Source organism: Mus musculus, chromosome 5 (assembly GCF_000001635.26).
Source record: "Mus musculus strain C57BL/6J chromosome 5, GRCm38.p6 C57BL/6J".
NCBI classification, from domain to species: Eukaryota; Metazoa; Chordata; class Mammalia; order Rodentia; family Muridae; genus Mus; species Mus musculus.
Window position 1 is genome coordinate 52,413,901 of NC_000071.6, and position 20,824 is coordinate 52,434,724.

Genomic DNA, 20,824 nt, shown 5'->3' on the forward strand with positions numbered 1-20,824 from the left:
CTGTACAAGGTTCACTTAATGATTGATGGGGGAGGACCCAGATCACTGTGAGTTGTATCACCCCTAAGCTGGTGGTCCTAGGTTCTGTAAGAAAACAGGCTTAGCAAGCTGTAAGGAGCAAGCCAGTAAGCAACACCCCTCCATGGCCTCTGAACCAGTTCCTGCCTGCAAGTTCCTGTCCTCTGTCCTGCTTGAGTTCCTGTTCTGACTCTCTTTGATGATGAACTGTGATGTGGAAGTGTGAGCCAAATGAACGCTTCCTCGTGTTGGTCATGGTGTTTCATCACAGCAATAACAACCCTGACTAAGACAGAGGTTTGACGTTTGTGGTGACATCATTCCTGATGCCAAGAAAGCTGGCCAAGTTCCACAGTAAGCTTTCTCTGTCAGGGAGGTGATGCCAGCTCCTATCTTAAGACTCAGGTAGCCTCTACAAGTTTACTATTGGATTTTTAGATACAGAAAGATCCCCCTCTACTGCCCTTACCCTTCTCTATACTATAAGAGAAGTCAGACAGAGACCAGGTATGTTGAGACTCTTCAGAGCAAGCTCGGTACAGATGGGGGTCTTCCCACATAACTGCTTCTTATAGTCATCCTTATAGCTGACAGCAAGGGTGACTATCATCTGCAAGGATTTCCCAAGGTGATGGGTGGTGTTTTCTTCCCCCAGAATCCCCATTGACCTTTAAACACTGAAATTTTAATCCTAACACTGAGGAGGTAGAGACAGGGGGATCTCTGGGGCTTGCTAGCTAGCCAGTTAGTCAGCAAGTTCCAAATTCAATAAGAGATCCTGTCTCAAAAAAATAGAAGGAAAGTGACTGAGGAAACACATGACATGGACCCCTAGCCTCCAAATATATTCACAAACAAGTATTAGCATACACATGTATCTGCAAGTACCCACACACTTGCATGCACCCGCGCGTGCGCGCACACACACACACACACACACACACACACCCTGAAATTTTGAGGAAGGGGCAGCTTCTGGTGGGTCTCAGTTGTCATGCCTCCCATCTAGTTTGGGCTGTGGGTTGGTATTTATCTAGGGGCATTCTTGGTCCCTTGGCCGCCAGTCAGGGGGATGTCAGATGGTGATAGAATCCAAGCATCCCCCCTAAACACACACATGTTACAAGACACCTGCCCCTTAGCTTATGGAAATACTAAGCTGTCAGAGCTGCTGTAGCTGCAAACCCTCTGGAAGCCATTTGGAAGCGCTTTATGGAGCATGGGGTGCCAAGGCTCTAGCTAAACAAATAGAAAAATGAGTCTCTCTGAAAATATCCAAGGCAGGTCATTTCCTGTCACCTCAGTACTCACAAATACTTAATACCCAGTCTGCCTTCCTATGGTTTGGGGAAGGGCCACTGTTGAAATGATGACTTGGAGATAAGGGCACAGGGCTTCATTCAGCAAATACTGCCCTTGGCCCCTGCTTGGTCTCCAAGCAACAAATATCCAGTCAGTAAGTATGCTGAGCAGAATGGGACTGGGCATCAGCAGGGTTGTCATGGATACCCTCTGGCCACTGAGTTTGTCCTCCGCCCTTGCATCTATCAGGTCTTTCCAAGGGATCCCAGGTGGAGATGCTATTTGTCTCTTGTTGGGACATTTTGCTTTTCTAGAACTTTTGTTCCAATTTCTGAGTTCCTTGCAACACATGCTAGTGATGTGGAAGGGGAGTTCTGTGCTCTGATCTCTTCTTTCTCTCTTATTTTCACTCCTTCGTCCCACCCTCATCTTGCCATCTTGCCTAGGATCCCGAGTCCCTCCATCTCTGACTCCCAAGTGCTGGGATTCTGAGCCACCACCAGCACCTTGGCTGTTCCTTTGGTTCCCTTTATCCCTTCCCAGCATCGTTCAGTCAATACATTCCATGTTTTTATGGATGTCTTTATGTAGGGAACTAAGTATGGAGGGCTGAAGCATGGACCAAGCACTCATCTTCTGAGCACTGCCCCCTGGAGTTATGGGGTGACACAAGTGTCAGGACAAGGAACAGAGCCAAATACGGAGACCGAAGACGACATCTAACATATGATCTGATAACACCTGATCCGACTAGATTGGGAACGGGTAGAAAGGGGAGTAAAGAAGAAGGCCTGGGTGCCTCATAGGTGCAAAGATCCCATGGCACAAGGCAGCATTGCAGACAGGCTGAAACCAGAATGAGAAGACAATATTAGCCAGATGGTAGCTGGAAAATTCTGCAGGGGGCAGACCATGGACACCTGGCACATGATGACAAGGATGTGGCCTGCATTCGGAAGCCACACATGGTGTAATGAATCAAAACAGGAAAAGTGAACAATGACCATCAAAAACACACCACCATCACACACACACACACACACACACACACACACACACACACACACCTCAAAGATTTAACCCAGTCTCTATCACACAACAACAGCCACCTTTGAACAGGGCTTTCAGTTTCAAGAAATCTAGTGTTGCTATGAGATGAACAGTCTTATCAAGGCCTGGAGGTGGGCTGAGGGGAGGGTGGTCATAGGCCTGAAAATAACTTGAGGGACCAGGCCAGCCTCAAACATTCAGATGCAAAGAACAGGGTAGTGATTCTGGGGGTTTGCTGGCACGTTTTCTTTTGTTTTGTTTTGTTTTGTTCTGTTTTGTTTTAAGAGGAGGAGCCAGATACTGAGAAGTGACCTGGTGACATTTCAGCAGATAGATTACTCCACAGGCCATGAGTGAGTCACTAACCAAAACCTTAGATACATGCTCACACATGCAAATGACAATACTTAGATAATGACTAGGGCAAAGGAGCCAAGGGCAGAGCACTGGGGCACACACACACACACACACACACACACACACACCAGTCACCTTTGCTTTCCCCTGAAGTATCCACCGCCATCATTGCTTCCTGAATTTTCTAATGCTTAAAAAGCAAAAGAAAGCTGGGGGGATTGCTCAGGGTTAAATCCTTGCTGCTCAAACAGGAGGACTGGGCCTTGGAGTCTCCAAATCCACACAAACGCCAGGTGAGCAGAATGGCTTGCCTCTAATTCTAGCTTCAGAAGGTGGAGGCAGGCCATGTCTAGAGCAAGCTAGCAAGTGAGACTGGACACATCAGCCTTCTCAGGGTTTGATTGAGAGACCCTGCCTCAAAGCATAAGGTCAAGAGTGGTGGAGGAAGATTCCTGAGAACAACCTTGGACCTGCATGTGCATACATTTACATATACATGTGTACACACACACACACACAGTGCCGGGGAGGTGGGGGGACAGAAAAAAGCAAAAGATCAAGAGGTGACCAGCTGATGAAGCAGAAAGGTAGTCAGAAAAGTTAAAGTCTGGCATAGCTCAGAATAACAAAAGGAAATAGGGAAATAGTATAATACTAAAAAAGAAGCATGAATCAAAAATAATCACATTTCAAACTATTTCACTGGGCTTATGGGGTCTCCCAAATCTACCCTGTGTTTTTATGAGCTGAAAGAAAACAACCTCACATTTTATTAGAAAGACCATGCTCTGTTACTGCTGGAGGAATAAGGGACTACCAGAACTGACCTTTAACCTCTAACCTGGGTGATACATCAGCCACATGGGAGCTTGCTGGGCTTCTGGGGTGCTATTGAGAAGCCTCTCTGGGCTTTCTTTCTCATCCACAAATAATAAAGCTGAGCTTTTCAAATTTATGTTAAGTACAGAGATTGTTTACTTATCTTGCAGTAGGCAGGAAGGAAAAGGTGGTCGTGTACACCTTTAATCTTAGCAGAGGAAAGCAGATCTCTGTGAGGGCAAGGGTAGTATAAACTGAATCCAAATTTCTGGCCAGCCAGAACTGCATAGTGAAATCCTGTCTCAAAAATGAATAAATGAAGATTTAGCCGATTTAAAAAATATTTTTATTTATCTATTTAATTATTTACCTGACAGTGTGCAGGTATGTACTATATGCCCTGGGATTGTGAGCTAAAATAGACATCTATGTGACTCTTAGAGAACCGAAGAGAGCACTGGGTGTCCCCCCTCTGTCCTGCTCCACCTCTTCCTTCGACACAGGGTCTCCCCACGAACCTAGAGCTCTAGTTTTCTTCACAAGGCTGAAAAACATCAAGCCAAGGGAATTTTCTGTCCCTGCCACCAACTCAGAGCTGGGGTTACAGACACATTCAGGACACCTGGCTTGTTACGTGGAAGCCAGATTCTGCACGATAGTTCTCAAGTGTGGGCAACAAGCACCCTTAACTGCTAAGCCATTTCTCCAGCCCTAGCTTCCATTGCAATAACAAAATACCTGTGGCCAGGTACTTTATAACGTAAAGAGCTTTCCCTGACTCACATCTTTAGAAGATTTCTAGTGAAGGCCTCTACTGGCTGGTTTTGTGTGTCAATTTAACACAAGTTAGAGTCATCAGAGAGGAAGGAGCCTCCGCTGAAGAAATGCCTCTATGAGATCCAGCTGTAAGGTATTTTCTCAATTAGTGGTCAATGGGGGAGGACCTCGGCCATTGTGGGTGGTGCCATCCCTGGGCTGGTGGTCCTGGGTTCTATAAGAAAGCAGGCTGAGCAAGGTAGGGGAAGCAAGTCAGTAAGTAGCATCCTCCATGGTCTCTGCATCACCTCCTACCTCTGGGTTCTGGGTTCCAGGCCTGCCTGATTCCTTGTCCTGGCTTTCTCCAATGATGGACTGTGATCTGAAAGCATAAGCCAAATAAATCCTTTCCTCCCCAACTTGTTTTTTTTTTTTCCCAGTCAAGATGTTTCATTGTAGCAATAAAACCCTAACAGAGACAGTGCCTCATGGCTGCAGTACAATGGTGGATGCAGAAGATGTCAGGTGGGGGGACAGGAAGTGAGACAGCTGAGAGGGGTCAACTACTCCTGTGATACTATCTCTTGTGAGTAACTAGAAACCCAGTTTGCTCCAGTAAACAGATAAGTAGTGCCTTGATAAGGGCACTCATGACCCAACCTGCTGGAGCCCATTTCTGGTCCTCTTTTTTTTTTTTTTAATGCTTCTTTTTGTTTATTCTTCTCTCATATATTACATCCCATCCACAGTTTCCCCTTTCTCCTCTCCACCCCCTTCTCTCTCCCCCAGGTGCACTCCTCCTCTGTCTTCCTTCAGAAATGAGCAGACCTCCCGGGGATATCAATGGAACACAACACAGCAAGTTACATTGTAAGACCAGGCTCAAACCCTCATGTCAAGGCTGGACAAGGTAACCCAGTAGGAGGAAAAGGGGTCCAAGAAGCAGGCCAACGAGTCAGAGACACTCTACTCCTGCTGTTAGGAGTCCCACGGGAACCACAAGCTACGAAACTATCACATATGTGCAAAGGACCTGGGTCAACCCATGCAGGCTATGAGCCCTGCTTAGTTGATCTGTGAGCTCTTTTCTTGTGGTGCCCTCTGCTCCTCTGGCTCCTACAATCCTTCCTTCTCGTCTTCTGTTGAGTTCCCTCAGCCATGCCTAAGGATTGACTACATAGACCCCACTTCTTGAACGTCCTTCCTCTTTCCAGAGCTGTCACTGGGGACTGCAGTGGGCAGTCTTGATTGTCAACTTGACATTTCACAATAGAAACATGACTGAGAGAGGCTATAAGGAATTTCCTGAGTCAGATTAAGTGAAGTGTGAAGACCCAACCTAAGCATAGGCCATGGGAGCAAGGCGATGGGCTGAAGCCAGGACTGAATAAAAGGAGAAAACATAGCAGAGCATCATCCTTCCCTGCCACCGTACCGACACTTCCTGAGTTGTTCTTGTCACGAGACTAACATAGCAGCCAAATTTCAGGTGCTGGAATGACACCATACTCAAACCCTCCTGCTTTCCCATCTTCCAGTCAGCCAGGCCTCTCTGATCTCTTACTGGGGAAGTGTTCCCTTTAGGTAATTGTCTCCCTGAAAGCGCTAAGCATGTTTTGGGTTGGGTTTGGTTTATTTGTTTGTTTCAAATGAATGTCTTCAGCAATGGTGCCTCCCGCTAAGGAACAACTCCCTACAGGAGCAAAAGCCACCATCATTTGTCAAGGAATTTGACTCCATCCAGAAAACATCTCCCCAAGAAAGCACCCCTAAACATGCAGCGACATAATACAGCTTTTCTGCATCAAAATTCACCCTTCCTGTGGCGAATGCTGCCTCTGGTGAGGGGCTGAAAATTAATCTACCCGGGCCGGGTAAAACCGAAAATTATTTGGGGGTGGGCATGGGAGGGGCAGAATTTAACTTCAGTACTTTTCCTTCTGTTTTTCCATTGGACTTTTGTTCGCAGCTTCAGCTGGGAGAGAGAGAGTGCACACATTTAGTTTGGAGTTTATGAGTTCATATTTTATAATTAACGTTGCCAACAGGGGAGTTTGATTAATGCCGAGCAGTGGATTTTGAGCAATGTTCCATACAAATTGCCAAATTTAGCAATAAAGTAAATTGGTGATGTGAACATCATTAGTAGAATGACTACTTAAAATTCAAATCATCTGAGCCACAAATCCATTATTTGTGTAGAAGGGAGGAAGTATCACATTTGGTTTTATTTCGCTCTCAACCACATGTTGTCTACCACCAAGCTGAATATAACAAAACTTCTACAGTGGGCTGGCACAATATTTCAGAGCAGCCCAGATACTCACATATATGCATGCACGTGCACACACAAAGGGGCTGTGATAAAGACAAACACTAAACGGTGAGTTCTCATTATTGCAAATATAAAAATCTATAACAATCTCTTTCAACCAATGGTTGCGGTGCGTTTCCTAATGTGCTATGCACACAGACACTTCCCGTGCAAACTGATGTGGGTGAGCTCTTTCCTGTCACCACTCACAGTACCTTATTGTCACCCTGGACCTCGCCAAGCCTCTGCCGAAGTTCTTTAATCTCTTCTCCCAGATGCTTAGTCCTGTCCTGCGATTCTCTCAGCAGCTGTGCAAGATTAGCCTGGAAATATCAACACAGCACAACAGCAATCAGTATGGAGGCATGAACCAATGTGTGCTTTCCTGATGGACGGATGCTGGCATCCATCTCAGCTGCATCCTACAGAGCCCAGTGTGAGTTAACGTGTGTGAAAGCAACGAGCATTCAAGCTGCACAGTGATGGCTCAAGGAGACTTGGGGTGATGTGGGCAGCAAACCTCCATTATTTAGGGAGGCTCTTTGTTTCTCAAATGGCTTACAAGAGCAGACAGGTTGCAGAGGAATCAGTCATATTGGAGTATTTCACACTTTTCCTAAGAGCTTGTCACTAAGATGTCTATCCTGGGAGTGGGGGGTGTTGCTGGGCAAGCATGAGGACATGAGTTCAAGTCCCTGACACCCACATAAAAAGCAAGTATGAGGACATGAGTTCAAATCCCTAACACCCACATTAAAAGCCAAGCCTGGCTGTGTACACAGATGTCATCCTAGGGCTGAGGGGGAGGAGACATGAAGGGCTCTGGGGCTTGCTGGCTGCTAGCCTAGCTCTAAGCTCAATAAGAGACCCTGTCGTGAGGGAATAAGTTATGAGTGGTAGATCAGGACACACGATGTCCTCCTCTGACCTTTGCACCCTCACAAGCATACACTTGCACACATATACCCCACACATACACTTGCACACATATACCCCACACATACACTTGCACACATATACCCCATACATACACTTGCACACATATACCCCACACATACACTTGCACACATGTACCCCACACATACACTTGCACACATGTACCCCACACATACACTTGCACACATGTACCCCACACATACACTTGCACACATGTACCCCACACATACACTTGCACACATGTACCCCACACATACACTTGCACACATGTACCCCACACATACATGCAAGTAATAGAACATCCGCTTTCAAATTGGATAGCATTCAGTTCTCCAGGTAGGGCCAGCAATGTATTTTCTCACTTCTGTCATTTCTTCTGCTCCTCCAGATGTGTCTTGTTAAATGAGCTCTTCTTTGCTCTTCCAGTGCCCAGACTTTGTGTGTGCACTTGTGTGTGTGTGTGTGTGTGTGTGTGTGTGTATGCATGAATGTTTGCACATGCAGCAGGCAGAGGTTGATATCTAATGTTTTCCTCGATTGTTCTCCACCTTTTTTTTTTTTGAGACTCTCTCTCACTGAACCTAGAACACACCAAGGCCACTAGGCCAGTGGTTCTCAGCCTGAGGGGCATGACCCCTTTCGAGGGCCACATATCAGATAGCCTGGATATCAGATATTTACATTGCAATTCATAATGCTTACCTCATCAGCGCAGTTATGAAGTAGCAATGAAATAATTTCATGGTCGGGGGTCAGCACAACATGAGGAACTGTATTAAAGGGTCGCAGCATGGGGAAGGCTGAGAACCACTGCTCTGGGCTATCTAGCCAGTGAGGCCCAAGGATCTCACTTTCTGTGCCTCCTCAACAATGGGATCACAGTTGTATACTGCTGTGTCTTCCTTTTACCAGTGTGCTGGTGATCACACTCAGGTTTGTTTGCAGCAAACACATTACCCAGGGTGCCATCTTCCCAGGCTAAATGCCCAGAATTTTGGTTGCCATTCTAAACCGCAGCCATCTCCAACATCGGGATCCAGTTGTGGCTTTTTAATCTCCAGGGCTGTCTCCCATCTCATTGTTTCCTTATGGTGGTCCACGTAATGCCAAAGAGCCCAGGTTCCTGCTTTCTATTCCAGTCTTCAGAACAGAACATCGCCCACAACCACCTCAAGCTTCCTCTCCCACAAGCATCACCCATCTCTTGTCCATACCTTGTGTGTGTGTGTGTGTGTATATGTGTGTGTGTGTGTTTGTGTGTTTGTGTGTGTTTGTGTGTTTGTGTGTCTGTGTGTGTGTGTGTTGGGAGGAGGAAGGCTTACCTAGCCAGTCAGCTCCATTCCTTTCCCCAGAGCAGCACAGCTGATGCCTGATGTACACTCAGCCTCTTTTAGAATTCTCCTGAACTTCTGACAGCCCCTATGCAGCTCCATGCTTCCCCTCACTCAGCCTTCAGCTGGCCCTCATTCTCTGTTCTACAGAAAACTACCCTGATTACAACCCATCGTTGTTCTGACGTCCACCCCACTGGCCGTGTTCTTGTCTACCTTTAGCAAAGACAACCACTGAGCAAGATGGCCATTCATACCGGGCTTGTGCATGGGTGAGTGTCTAAAAGCCTCAGAGTGAGGCTGAAGGAAGGAGAAAGCCGGCCTCTCACAGAAATCACTCAGAGAGGCATACAGGGAGATAAATCCCAGATTCCTTCATGCTGAAGCTGAGGAAACCCAAAGGTATAAATGGACAACCATCTCTAGTGGCTACATCTCCAAGGCTTTCAATGTTACACACTTCAGGGAACAATTCCGTTGGGTAGCAAAGGAAAGAATATACAGATAAAATTCTCACCCATTCTTGACTCCCCCTCCATCAGGCCTCCACAGCCCATTGGTTGGGATGACATTCTGCCTCTTCCTCCATGGTACCCAACTTCCATGCTTGCTTCTTTGCTCCTACATGCCAGGCCTGATTCCATCTTGGTGCCCACACCCTCTGTCAACTCCTTCAGGCTTTTGTATAGAGGTCACCAGTCCCCACAGGACACCCCCCTGGACCATTTGATTTATCATGGTCCCCCTCCATGGGCTCCTGTGCCTTTTGTCTGAGGTGCGTGCCGTCTCCTAACATACCATATAATTTACTTCATGGTTTATTGCTCGCTGTTTATTTCCTGACTCCCTCTCCCTGCTAAAGCATAAGTTCCATGAAGGGCGAGAAACTTAGTTCTCTCTCCTCCCCTCTCCCAAAATTCTCCATAGCACAGCTAAAAGAGGAAATGAGAAGCTGAGTTGGATATTCTGGCCTCAGCATCAGGGTTAAAAAGAAATGACTACTGAATCCAGTCTCTAATAACCCAGACCCTTGCCTGGGACCAGCCCTCAGCCCCTGTGTTCCGGGATCCTTTCTGTTTCTCCATTCCACAGTGCATTCTAAATTTTAAACCCCACATTTGCATGGCTCAGAGCTTACAATATCTTGCTTCCCATTTCCCCAGAATTCTGCTCTCATGAAATAAAATGTTGATGGTAGATGAAGAAGGCTAGATTTCCCCTTGGTTGACAGAGAAACGAGGAACCATTGCTGCCAACTGACTGGAAAGTTCTCTGTGGGGAGTGGAAGTTACTTCCCCGTTTTGTCCCTAGCTGCATGGGAAATTTCTCCATCTGCAGAAGGGAACTAATCCTGCACCTTCCATTGGTGACCTGAAGTGTCCACAGTAAACACAGAACGTTGAAGCCCAGGCTGGGCATCCAGTGGGTGCTGCTTAAAGCCCTCCTCCATGACTCTAACTCAGGCACCCAGAAGACAAGAGTTGTGGGAACATGAAAGATCCCTCCTTGGCCACATTTGGCTCTTTATGATTCTGTACCCGCACTGTTCATTCTTCCTTCCTTCATTTACACAAATGTTCATTCGGCGTCTGCTTTGTGCTAGGCACCATCTTAGCAACAAACAAAAGAGGCAAAACTCTGTGGTCTTGTGACCTCACATGTAACTGATTACACATCACATTACACGGCACAGGATGAGAATGGCTCACTAGGTTGGGTATCAAGCTTCTAGAGAGACAGGAAGCAAGTACAGGAAGCAGAGAGTGCTGAGGAGACCACACTGAAAAGGAGATTGTGGACCTTGTGTCCATCCTTGGGGAAGGATCCAGGCAGGGAAGGGGCATTCTTTGCCTTACATCTCAAGTTCTTTGGGGGAAAAAACAGTTCAAAGACACAAGGCAGGCTGGATACAGGGACCCAGGTGAAAGTAAGAGGTGTTCTTACATTTTCTTCTTCTTTCTCTTTGCCTCACTTCCACTGAACCCTAGAAAGTTCCCAGGCCTTAGCTCGTGGATGCTCTCAGTGAGTCAGCAGCAGCACCCTCCCAAATGGGGCAGGCACCAAGTGGGAAGGATGGTCTCCAGGGAGAAGCTATAGCCACCTGTGCTGCCACCTGTACTCCCCCACCTGTGCTGCCACCTGTACTACTACCTGTACTGCCACCTGTGCTGCCACCTGTACTGCCACCTGTGCTGCCACCTGTAGTGCCACCTGTGCTGCCACCTGTAGTGCCATCTGTACCTTTCCGTGAACAGCAAACAAAACTCAAAGCAAACCAAAGCATAAAGCCTGCCACACCCCTAGAGTCCCCCTTTTCAATCAGTAATGGCTTGACCCCCTTTGGGGCAGGAAAAACCTGACATTCAGGGACCACTGCCATTGAACTGGTAAGCCAGGATAACTCAATCTCATGTAGCAAAAGAGCAGCACTCCAGTCCATCCCTGATCAATGCTTTTGTGCAATGCAGCCATCATGAGTTATTAGGAAAATAAATTTAAGAAAACCCCAGGTGTTTTTTTGTGCCCGAAAGATGTTCTAAAAAGCCTCTGAAAATTTGTTCCTAGTTTCCCTGTCTATCTTGCCATGAACCAGAAACAATTAGGTTGTGTCAAGGCTCTGGACCTAGGGGCCTCACTCTGAGAAGTGATGACCCTGGTGATCCTGGACATTTTGGCATAGAGCAGGGCAGATACTCAGGATAAATACCCCAGATCCCAGAAAATGCTGGAGTAGAGGCCAGGGCTACAACAGGGAAGGCATTCAGAAAACCAGAACCACATTATGAAACCTTATTTAGTCTGCATCCCAATTGAAAGCCACGCAAGCAAAATATAGCCAGGTACTGCCATCACCCACAACACAGTGCAGATGGTCAGTTGGAATCACAATACCTTTGGGGCTGTGAGTTCAAGGTAAGTCTACCCCAGCCTTGAACTTGACCTCAGGGGTAGCAGTGAGAGAAGGAGCACCCTTGCCTTAAAGCTAGTGACTGTAAATCTTTTTTACACTCATCAGGCAGAGTTGTCAACACACACTCTTTCTCTATTCAAGCCCTCCACCTTCTCAACTCCGAAACAGTAACTGAAATCCAGAAAATGACTATTCTGCTAAGGAACCCAATTCCTTGAGATACACCTTAAAGGTGGCGGGAGGCGGGTTGCACATTTCAAAGAGCTTGGGATAGAGGAGGAAAAGTTCACACAATCCTTCGACCAAAAATAACACCCGTGACTCACACACTCGCTCTAACAATCCATCAAGCGAGCAGGTGGTGGCTGCTTATAATTTATCAGCTATGCAGAGCCCGCTGTTCTGCCTGTTATTGAGAAGGACTCTGTGGCCATCAGTTTGGAATAGCACTTCTTGAAGGAAATGTCAGGGAGGATGTGACAAGGCGCTATGGCTTCAGAGGGAAGGAGGACAGGCCCCAGGAGAACACTTCCTTTCCATCCCCAGAGCAGGTGGTGACATACAGAGGAGCCTCTTTTAAATATTCAGATCAAGCTAGAAAAGGTTGACATGGTCTGCTTGATAGTAGGGATGAGTACGGAATACAGTGTGCACACTATGGACTCTTCACCCTTAAGTTCCTCTGTCTGAGAGTTAGCCTACTGAAGTTGTAACAGAGGACCAGTGAGGGGGTCCAGCCACTGATGACTGAGTTCAATCCCTGGAATCCATCTGGTGGAAGGAGGTAACTAACTCCCGCAGCTTGTCCTCTGACCTCCACACATGTGCTCTGGCGCATGTGCACACCCACAAATAAATAAGTAAAAGATACTAAAACATTTTCATTGTGACGGAGGAGGGAAGAGAGAGCTGATAGAATTAAGATGGGGAAGAGAGGGTACCCAGAAGACTTGATGCTCTACCGAAGGACCAGAGCTTTCAACTGCCTATGACACCAGGTCCAGAGGCTCATACACACTCTCACACACATGCACATGCACATGCACATGTAGACATGAACATACAGTTAGCATCTAACCTTAGTAGCAAGCAGGGAGAGATGAGGCTTAACGGCTATTGGCACAATCTACTCTGGAGAGCCTTTCCTTTAAGATGGGGAAGCTTGGGTCCCAGGACAGCGTGGATGGATGATGTATGCTGGGCTGGCTAGTTTTTTCATATCAACCTGACACAAGCTAGAGTCATCTGGGAAGAAGGGATCTTAATTGAGAAAATGCCCCTGTGGGCAAGTCTGTGGTGCATTTCATTGATTGATGAATGATATAGGAGGGCCCAACTTACTGTGGGCAGTGGCACCCCTGGGCTGGTGGTCCTGGGTGCTATAAGAAGGCAGGCTATGCAAGCTAGTAAGTAGCATTCCTCTATGGCCTCTGCATCGGTTACTACCTCCAGGTTCCTGCCCTGGCTTCCCTGGACGATGAACTTACAAGCTGGAATGTGAAATAAAACCTTTTCCCCCAAAGCTGCTTTTGGTCATGGTACTTTATATCACAGCAATAGAAACCCAAAGACAGATGTGTACCTGCTTAGGTACATCTCCCCAGGCCAACTCTGTTGTGACAATAGTGTGCCCTGGGGATGTTCTGCACAGGTCATTGTCACAACCTCTTGATGGCTCATATGAATGCATCAGGGAGCAGCACTTCTCACCTAAACCTCTTAGCCACCTTCCAGAATTCTCACTAGAGAGGCACGGTCTCCCTGCTGCAAGCCCTCTGAAATCTATTAGATACACATGATCTTAATCACTGAGCCATGGAAAGGTCAGTCTACATCATAATATAAGATATTAGTGTTTGGGCTGGAGAGATGGCTCAGTCTCAGTAGTTAAGGATGTGCACTGTCCTTCCAGAGGACCCAAGTTCAAATCCTGGTACCCATACCCATAACTGCCTGCAACTCTAGCTCCAGGAGGAAACAATACCTCTGACCTTCACAGATAACCACACTCACATGCACGTAACACACACACACACACACTTAACAAATAATAATTTTGTAAAAATGTATTTTTCTCTCAAATAGTGCATCCTTAACGCAGCCTCCCCTCCCTCCCCACTTTCTCTTCCTTCCCCTCCTCCCAGTCTTCCCACACCTCCCCTCTGCCCCAGATCCACTGCTCTTCTGTTTCCCTTCAGAAACAAATGAATGTCTATAATGTAGATTTTAAATGGCAGAGCTGAGAAGATAAGTCAATGGGAAAAGCTGTACAAGCACGGGAACCTGAATTCCAGCTCCCACATAAAACGCCAGTATGGTAAGGATGTTGGTAATCCCAGTGTTGGGGAGGCTGAAATAGAGAAGTCCTGCAGCTCTCTGGCCAGTCAGTCAAGACAATGAGAGAGTGCCAGGTCCCAGGAGAGACCCAGTCTAAGAACAAGAACGGCTCCCAAGGCACACACCCAAGATTGACCTCTGAGCTCCACATGCACATATGAACACACACACACACACACTAACACACACATTCTCTCTCTCTCTCTCTCTCTCTCTCTCTCTCTCTCTCTCTCACACACACACACACACACACACACACACACACACTAACACACACATTCTCTCTCCCTCCCCCCTCTCTCTCTCTCACACACACACACACTATATGAATAAATAAATGATGTGTACGAGGAAGCCCTATAACATACCTCTCAATTTGCGGACCCATCAGAATAGGAAGTCAAAAGTAAAACGAAAATAAAATGAGACAGAAAAGAAAAGCAAATCCCTGACTTCATCAGGAAAGAGAGGAAGAAATGCAGAGCACATTCTGAAAGCACCCCCAAGCTGTGTCACACTAGGAAGTTTAATCCCTGGGCCCCAGGAATTCATAGCTTCCGTAGGACAAAGTACTAGAAAAAGCAAAACTACATTTAAACAATAGATTCCCACCCCACATTTGATGAGGCGTCAGTGTTCTTAAGGCCTATGATTGATGGCAAATTTAATTGCAGTTCTTACTGTGTTGCTTTGGTCCAGTGGCAATGCCTATGTTCACAGTAATTGAAGGAAACTTGATTAGCGAGGGCCCCCGTTCAGAGAGACTGCCAAAGCTTTAGCCTCCATTACATTGGCAGGTTTCTTACTTCCAAACACCAGCCACTGAGAGCATGGTCTGTGCATAGTCTGGGGCAGCACAAGAACTCAGCAGCCTCCTCCTACCCCAGTTTCCCCTGTACTCAAAGAGGAATGCCTCTCCAGGCAAACCTATTGACTGGCTTTGGGGAAGGTGCAGTTCAAACGAAGATTTGCCTGAGTTAGGACATTATAGTTTTGCTTCTGCTTGCTAGAGGTCCCCAGACTATTGCCCAAGTGTTTTAGACTGGGGGAGTCGGGATGGCTAGACTGCCCCCAGCAAAGAGACTGGGAGTCTTAAACTATACAGAAGTCGCCATGTTGTTATTAAACACCAAGCAGGACCCCCAAAAGCTCCTGAGACATTGTGGAGCCTATAAGTCAGGGGCACTCCCACACTCCATGCCAAATTGCTATGAGGATTTGTAGATCATGAGAGGGAAGATGGAGCCACAGTCATGAGGGGGAGGGCTGGAAACAGCTGGACCTCGCTTGCCTCCCTAGCTTCCCTGGTGCGACAGTTAAGTCACTGCCTTCAAAGTGGTTATAAAAGAACACCTCAAAGCACTTAGAGTCTTTGATGGAAGTTTTAGGTTCTCTGCATCAAACTAGGATTAGTGTACAAAGTCATTCTGATTTGTGGGCCCTGGGGACTAAAATAAGCTTGACCAAGACGACTTTGCTATCAGAATAAAAGGCTCCCTCCTTTCCTGAACAGGGCCACTCTACACTCCATGTTCCCCAGAGTTGTCATCTTGTGCATGTCACTGTATAAATAAGCCATTCCTTTTTAGAGGCAAGAAAGCAAAGGCTCCCTAGTGAGCCAGGAGAGACGTCTCCCAGGGTACTTGTGCTTGAAATCAAACAACCAAAGACAAAGATATTAAAGATATGTTTGACTGTCTGTTCTAGAAGGAGTTGTCGGGGAGGACGGGTGTGCTGATGTGACCCAAAAGAATCTCTCATCACCTAAAAAGATTAACCCAAGAGCATCTTGATTCCCCTTTGTCTCCTTCACGGAAAGTGCTTGTTTAGCAAAAGAAAAATATTTAAAGGGCCGTTGGAGATCTTCCCATGATCTCTCCGCACAGTGCAAAGGGGCGCACTGTGTACAGTTCTGCCTGGAGTAACGGGAAGACGTTTTCATTTCAATATCCCACGAGAAGCTATTAGTGCAATCGCTGTTGTCTGGGTTTTTTTTTTTTTTTTTTTCTCAGCTTCTTTAACGGGTGATTTGCCACTGGAAATTGAGTTGTTTGAAAAAGAATTCCAAGGGCCAAAAGGGAGGCATGACAACTATATTCCTAGGACTTACAAGCGTGAAGTTCAAGTCTGTCTTTTTAAGGAGATTAAGAAGGAAGGGAAAAAAAAAAGCCAGACAAAATTACGGTCAGAGCCTAGTAGCTACCAGAAACCAGGCTAACTTATGTAACAGGCACCCAGACCTTGGCACAATTGGCACCATGATGGAAGTGCTGTTCAGGCCAAAAATCTTAACACTTAGACAGAACCACCTGGCAAAACAAAAACAAAGACCTAAAGACCTAGTCCATCGAAATCCATAGTTCTGGAAGCCCCCAAAAGCACTATCCTTGCTTTTTGGCTTCTGATGTCTTATTTCTCCTACCTGAAGCTTGTCAACCCAGGTTCAACTCCGGTCCTTATAAACTTCACTCTGAAAAAGGTTCAGAGAGCCTCCACACCAGTGTTGTCATAGTAAGCTGCTGAAGACTTTCTATTAACTCACACCAGTATCAGAGTAGTCTTCTCTGGTGGATACTCTACAACAGCACAGTGTAAAAACCCTACCTCCATTTCTGTTTCTCTGCCACTGCTTAGCTCTGAACAGGACTCTTGAAATGGGCTAAGACTAACAGTGGTGTCCACAGTTTGTCCCTGCTCGAGCAATCTAAAACTCAAAGCTAGAACCAAAACCCTGAACTAAACTGTCACATCACACAGTCTTCCAGAGTCTAGTCTTGCTCTGTGAGCCTGCTGTGTGGCCTGGGAGCATCCCAAGAAAACTGCGAAAGACCTGGTATTCAGCACCTATTCACCAGCTACCAGGCAAAGCATGTGGGATGTTTATTCGTGGTTGCCAGCTTGACGACATCTGGAATTAACTAAAACTCAAGTAGCTGGGGAAACTGATAAGGGATTTTTCTTAATTAAATCATTCCAAGTGAGAAGACCCACCTTTAACTAGGCTCCTTTGAAGGAGGGAAAGGTCTACCTTTAATCTGGGCCACATTTTCTGCAGTCATTAGACAGCCTTTGTTGAATTAACCAGACCATAACCTGTAAACCACTCTAATAAATTGCATATATTCGATTGATCTTGGACATTATAATTTTGCTGCTTCTTGGTAGTGGCTCCCAGAATAACTCCCAAGTGTTTTGATTATAAATTATTGATATGTAGGATCATTCTATGAGTTCTGTTCCTCTGAAGAGCCCTGACTGATTCAGCACAGTAGAGGCCTTCCTGCAGAAGTTGCTCAAAGGAACTTTATGACTATGTCTCATTATTATCTTCCTTTTGACGAGGAGGCAACGGAGGCTCGGAAGGGTTACTCAGCTACTCGGCTTTCCACAGGTCAGCCAGCCAGGAGCAGAATATTAACGCTGCCTCTGTTAACTTGGCAGTCCAGTCTGGCTCAGTGCCATTGGTTCATGCCAGGTGCGTTCATTTTGCAGCTGGAGGGATAAACACTGCTCCTTCTGCCTCATATCTGGGATCAATACACAATATAGGCTAGGAGGCACTGGGTCAGGAGTGTGCCTCACCTACTTCCTGCTCATGAAGCAGTTCAGGAAATGAGCGTGGCTCCTTCCCCTTACAAACACATGTACTGTCTGGTTTGGACTAAATGGGGAGGGAAGGTTCCAAGGGAAGTCACCACGGAATCAGTGTGTAAAAAAAGGCAGCTGATGTTCTTCCCCATTCTGAATAGCCTGATGTAGAGTGACTTTAACACCACCAGTCAAAACCATTCACCTACCTGCCCATTAACTAACATGAAACAAAATTTTAAAATATTTTAAAGGGGAAAAGACCTCTTTTTTCCTGATACCAAGACTATGCTCCACTATTACTTATTCCCCCAGTACTCAGGCAGAACATATTTTGGGGCCACAGCTTTCTCTCCTTTGTATTATCTACCATCCTGCATTTAATGATGCGGTTTCCTGGCATAGCCACAGTATCTCCATTAGACTTAACAATTACTGTATTCTTGGTCATTTATACCAAGAAACCTTGGAAAGTGATGGGGCTGACACCAGGACAAGGTGAGAAAAAGGGGTGGTGACTTTGACAATACAAGTTCCACAGGTCAAGGGTTTTGCTCTGGCTTTCCCACCCCCAGATCCTTCCTATCAAATTAAGCACTAGACCCATGCAAGGTGCTCAATAAGATTTTCCTGAGACCCAGCAGTCACCACTAGCAGCTGGGGTGCATGGCAGAGTTCACACTCCATTTCCTCACCAGCTAGTCAGTCACATGCCTTTTACTTCCTGTGTATGTATGACTTCTTTGATCTCCATAAGCTTCCAGTTCCACCCTGCTCGGATAGCACGGACTATAACCATAACCTGCCACACTTGGAGCTCAACGAGGTCACCCACAGCAGCCATAACATAGTGAGAATGGATGAACAATAAGGTTACTGTACTTAGTGTATGTTACTCAAAGATCACTTCAAAAGGAACATAAAGCAGGTGACCGTGGCACTATCTACCAGTACCCAGGCCGTGGGCACAGTGAGAGCCACCTCAGCTCTGTGGAAAGCCTTATCCAGCCTGTCTAAGCCTAAAATGAGTCCTAGCACAATCCTGGCCTATACTCTCCCACTGAGACCCAGGGAACTGCCTTTTTCTCAAGGCTAAATGCATGATGTCCATTTTCAGTGTGGTTAGTGGCCACATTGCCTACTCTGAGGAGAAAGGAGGCCACTAAGAGAAAAGAGGGTAAACAAGAGAGTTGACATGGAAGACAGACCTAGGCCCAGTCACCTTGGTCTTCCTACTCTCCAGGCCAAGGATCACTCACACTGGTCTTCCTACATCCAAGGCCAGATACATATATATATGCCTCTGTGAGCACTAGACGAACAATTCTGGGGAGGATCCTATGACCTAGGAACCATCGCTTTGGCCCAAGCTACTTTGAACTCCAAATGCAACCATGAGGCTCCCAAGAAGAACAGCATGTTCTTTAGAAGGCTAGGAGCCATAGTGGACAGTTAACATCCTAGGATAGAATGAGTTTTATTTAAAGGGAGGAGGTAGAGGGGTACCCAGAGGTACCTTCTTGAGGCTACACAGTCTGGAGCACATAATTGCTGACCCCTAGCAACCCTTCCATCCTCAATGTCTAATCTAAGCCTATGATCATAATAACACCTTGGGGTTAGACAAAGAATGGGAGTATGGCCATGGTGGGCCAATCTAGAGAGCAGGGCATGAATGCTGGGCATCTTGCCACTCCTGCTCAGGGGACACAGCAATAGAAGGAAGCTGATGCTGATCACAAGAGGAAGTGGTCCCCATAGTTGCCACAAGAGCAGAGTTCTTAGGTAAGGTGAGTTTGAACTTCAGGTAAATGACTACTTACATTTCGTCCTCATCACTGGGGATGTGTCTCCCCATCATTGCATGGAATGCACTTTTATCCTAAAAGAGTATTCATTGGTTATCTGATTTCGAGTCTACCTGGGCACCTGACATTTTTTTATTTGCTAAACATGCCCCAGAAGAGAGAAAAGTACTAACAACCCCAGGAGACTACTGACCTATAATAGCCCTTGGCCCACATCATCTCGAGCATCTGGTTCCACAAGCCCATCACAGTTCAGAGTCTGTTACTCTGTATCTCATGGGCTAGCAGTGACTGTTACTCTGTATCTCATGGGCTAGCAGTGACTGTTACTCTGTATCTCATGGGGCTAGCAAGTGATTTCCGAGCCAGGCAGGAAGGGTGCCCAGCTCCAGCTCCATATTAATTCCCAGAGAGATGGGAACTGAGCACCATATTAAAAGCCACAGTGCTCATGTTTGGCACCTTGAACTTGTATTTTTAGAACCGTAAGGATGCGGCTTGACAGACTTACTGGAATTCATCAGATTCTCCTCAGTAAATGTAAATGTGTCATTATAAAGTCACAGAATGTGAATGCACTTAAAACTGGAAAACTCCTTCATGAATACTAACAAACTCTGAAATCACAGGGAAGATGACTGCCTACAGCTATTGAAAACACCCAGCAAGCCAAGATTAAGGATTTCAGTTTTTTAAACGGTAATGATAAACTCCCATGTAATTTTGTTTAGAAAAAAACATCAATTAGCCACACAGAAAAATTAGACTTCAGATCAAACATGGAGCATTATAAACTAGTCACACAGAGCAGGAAGGAGTTTAGGAGTGAGTAGCATTGGACAGGTGGACGTGGGCTGCGCTGCTATTTAGGGATGAGAGTCTCGTGTGTGTGTGTGTGTGTGTGTGTGTGTGTGTGTGTGTGTGTGTGTGTCTGTCTGTCTGTCTGTCTGTGTGTCTGTTTGTGTCTGTGTGTCTGTGTGTGTGCCTATGTGTGTCTCTGTGTGTATATGTGAGAGAGAGAGACAGAGAAAGACAAAGAGACAGAAAGTCAGAGAGACAGAGAGAGTGAGGCTGTTTACCAGCATCAGAAATCTCAAGCTAATGAACCTAAGAACTGTACATTCAATACCTTGTACATTAACAATCAACTGTGTTTGCTGACACCCATCAGTTATAAACACAGGATGCTAGGGTAACCATGACAGCTGGTTTCTGTGTTCTGGATTACACCCTCCAGTTCTGAAGTCCTGCTCAAGTGAAGAGGCCTGCCATCCCAGAATGTACCACCAGGAACATT

At 46.3% G+C, this 20,824-nt stretch overlaps 1 protein-coding gene across 2 annotated transcripts in view; it reads right to left on the reverse strand.

Annotated features, from left to right (window-relative positions):
- Ccdc149 (coiled-coil domain containing 149) overlaps nt 1–20,824 on the reverse strand; it is a 96,928-nt gene that overhangs the window by 39,250 nt on the left and 36,854 nt on the right. For both annotated transcript variants that reach the window (NM_001379231.1, NM_001256059.1), the window contains exon 4: nt 6,832–6,939. In NM_001379231.1, coding sequence (NP_001366160.1) covers nt 6,832–6,939 — 108 coding nt within the window. The remainder of the gene's footprint in view (nt 1–6,831; nt 6,940–20,824) is intronic.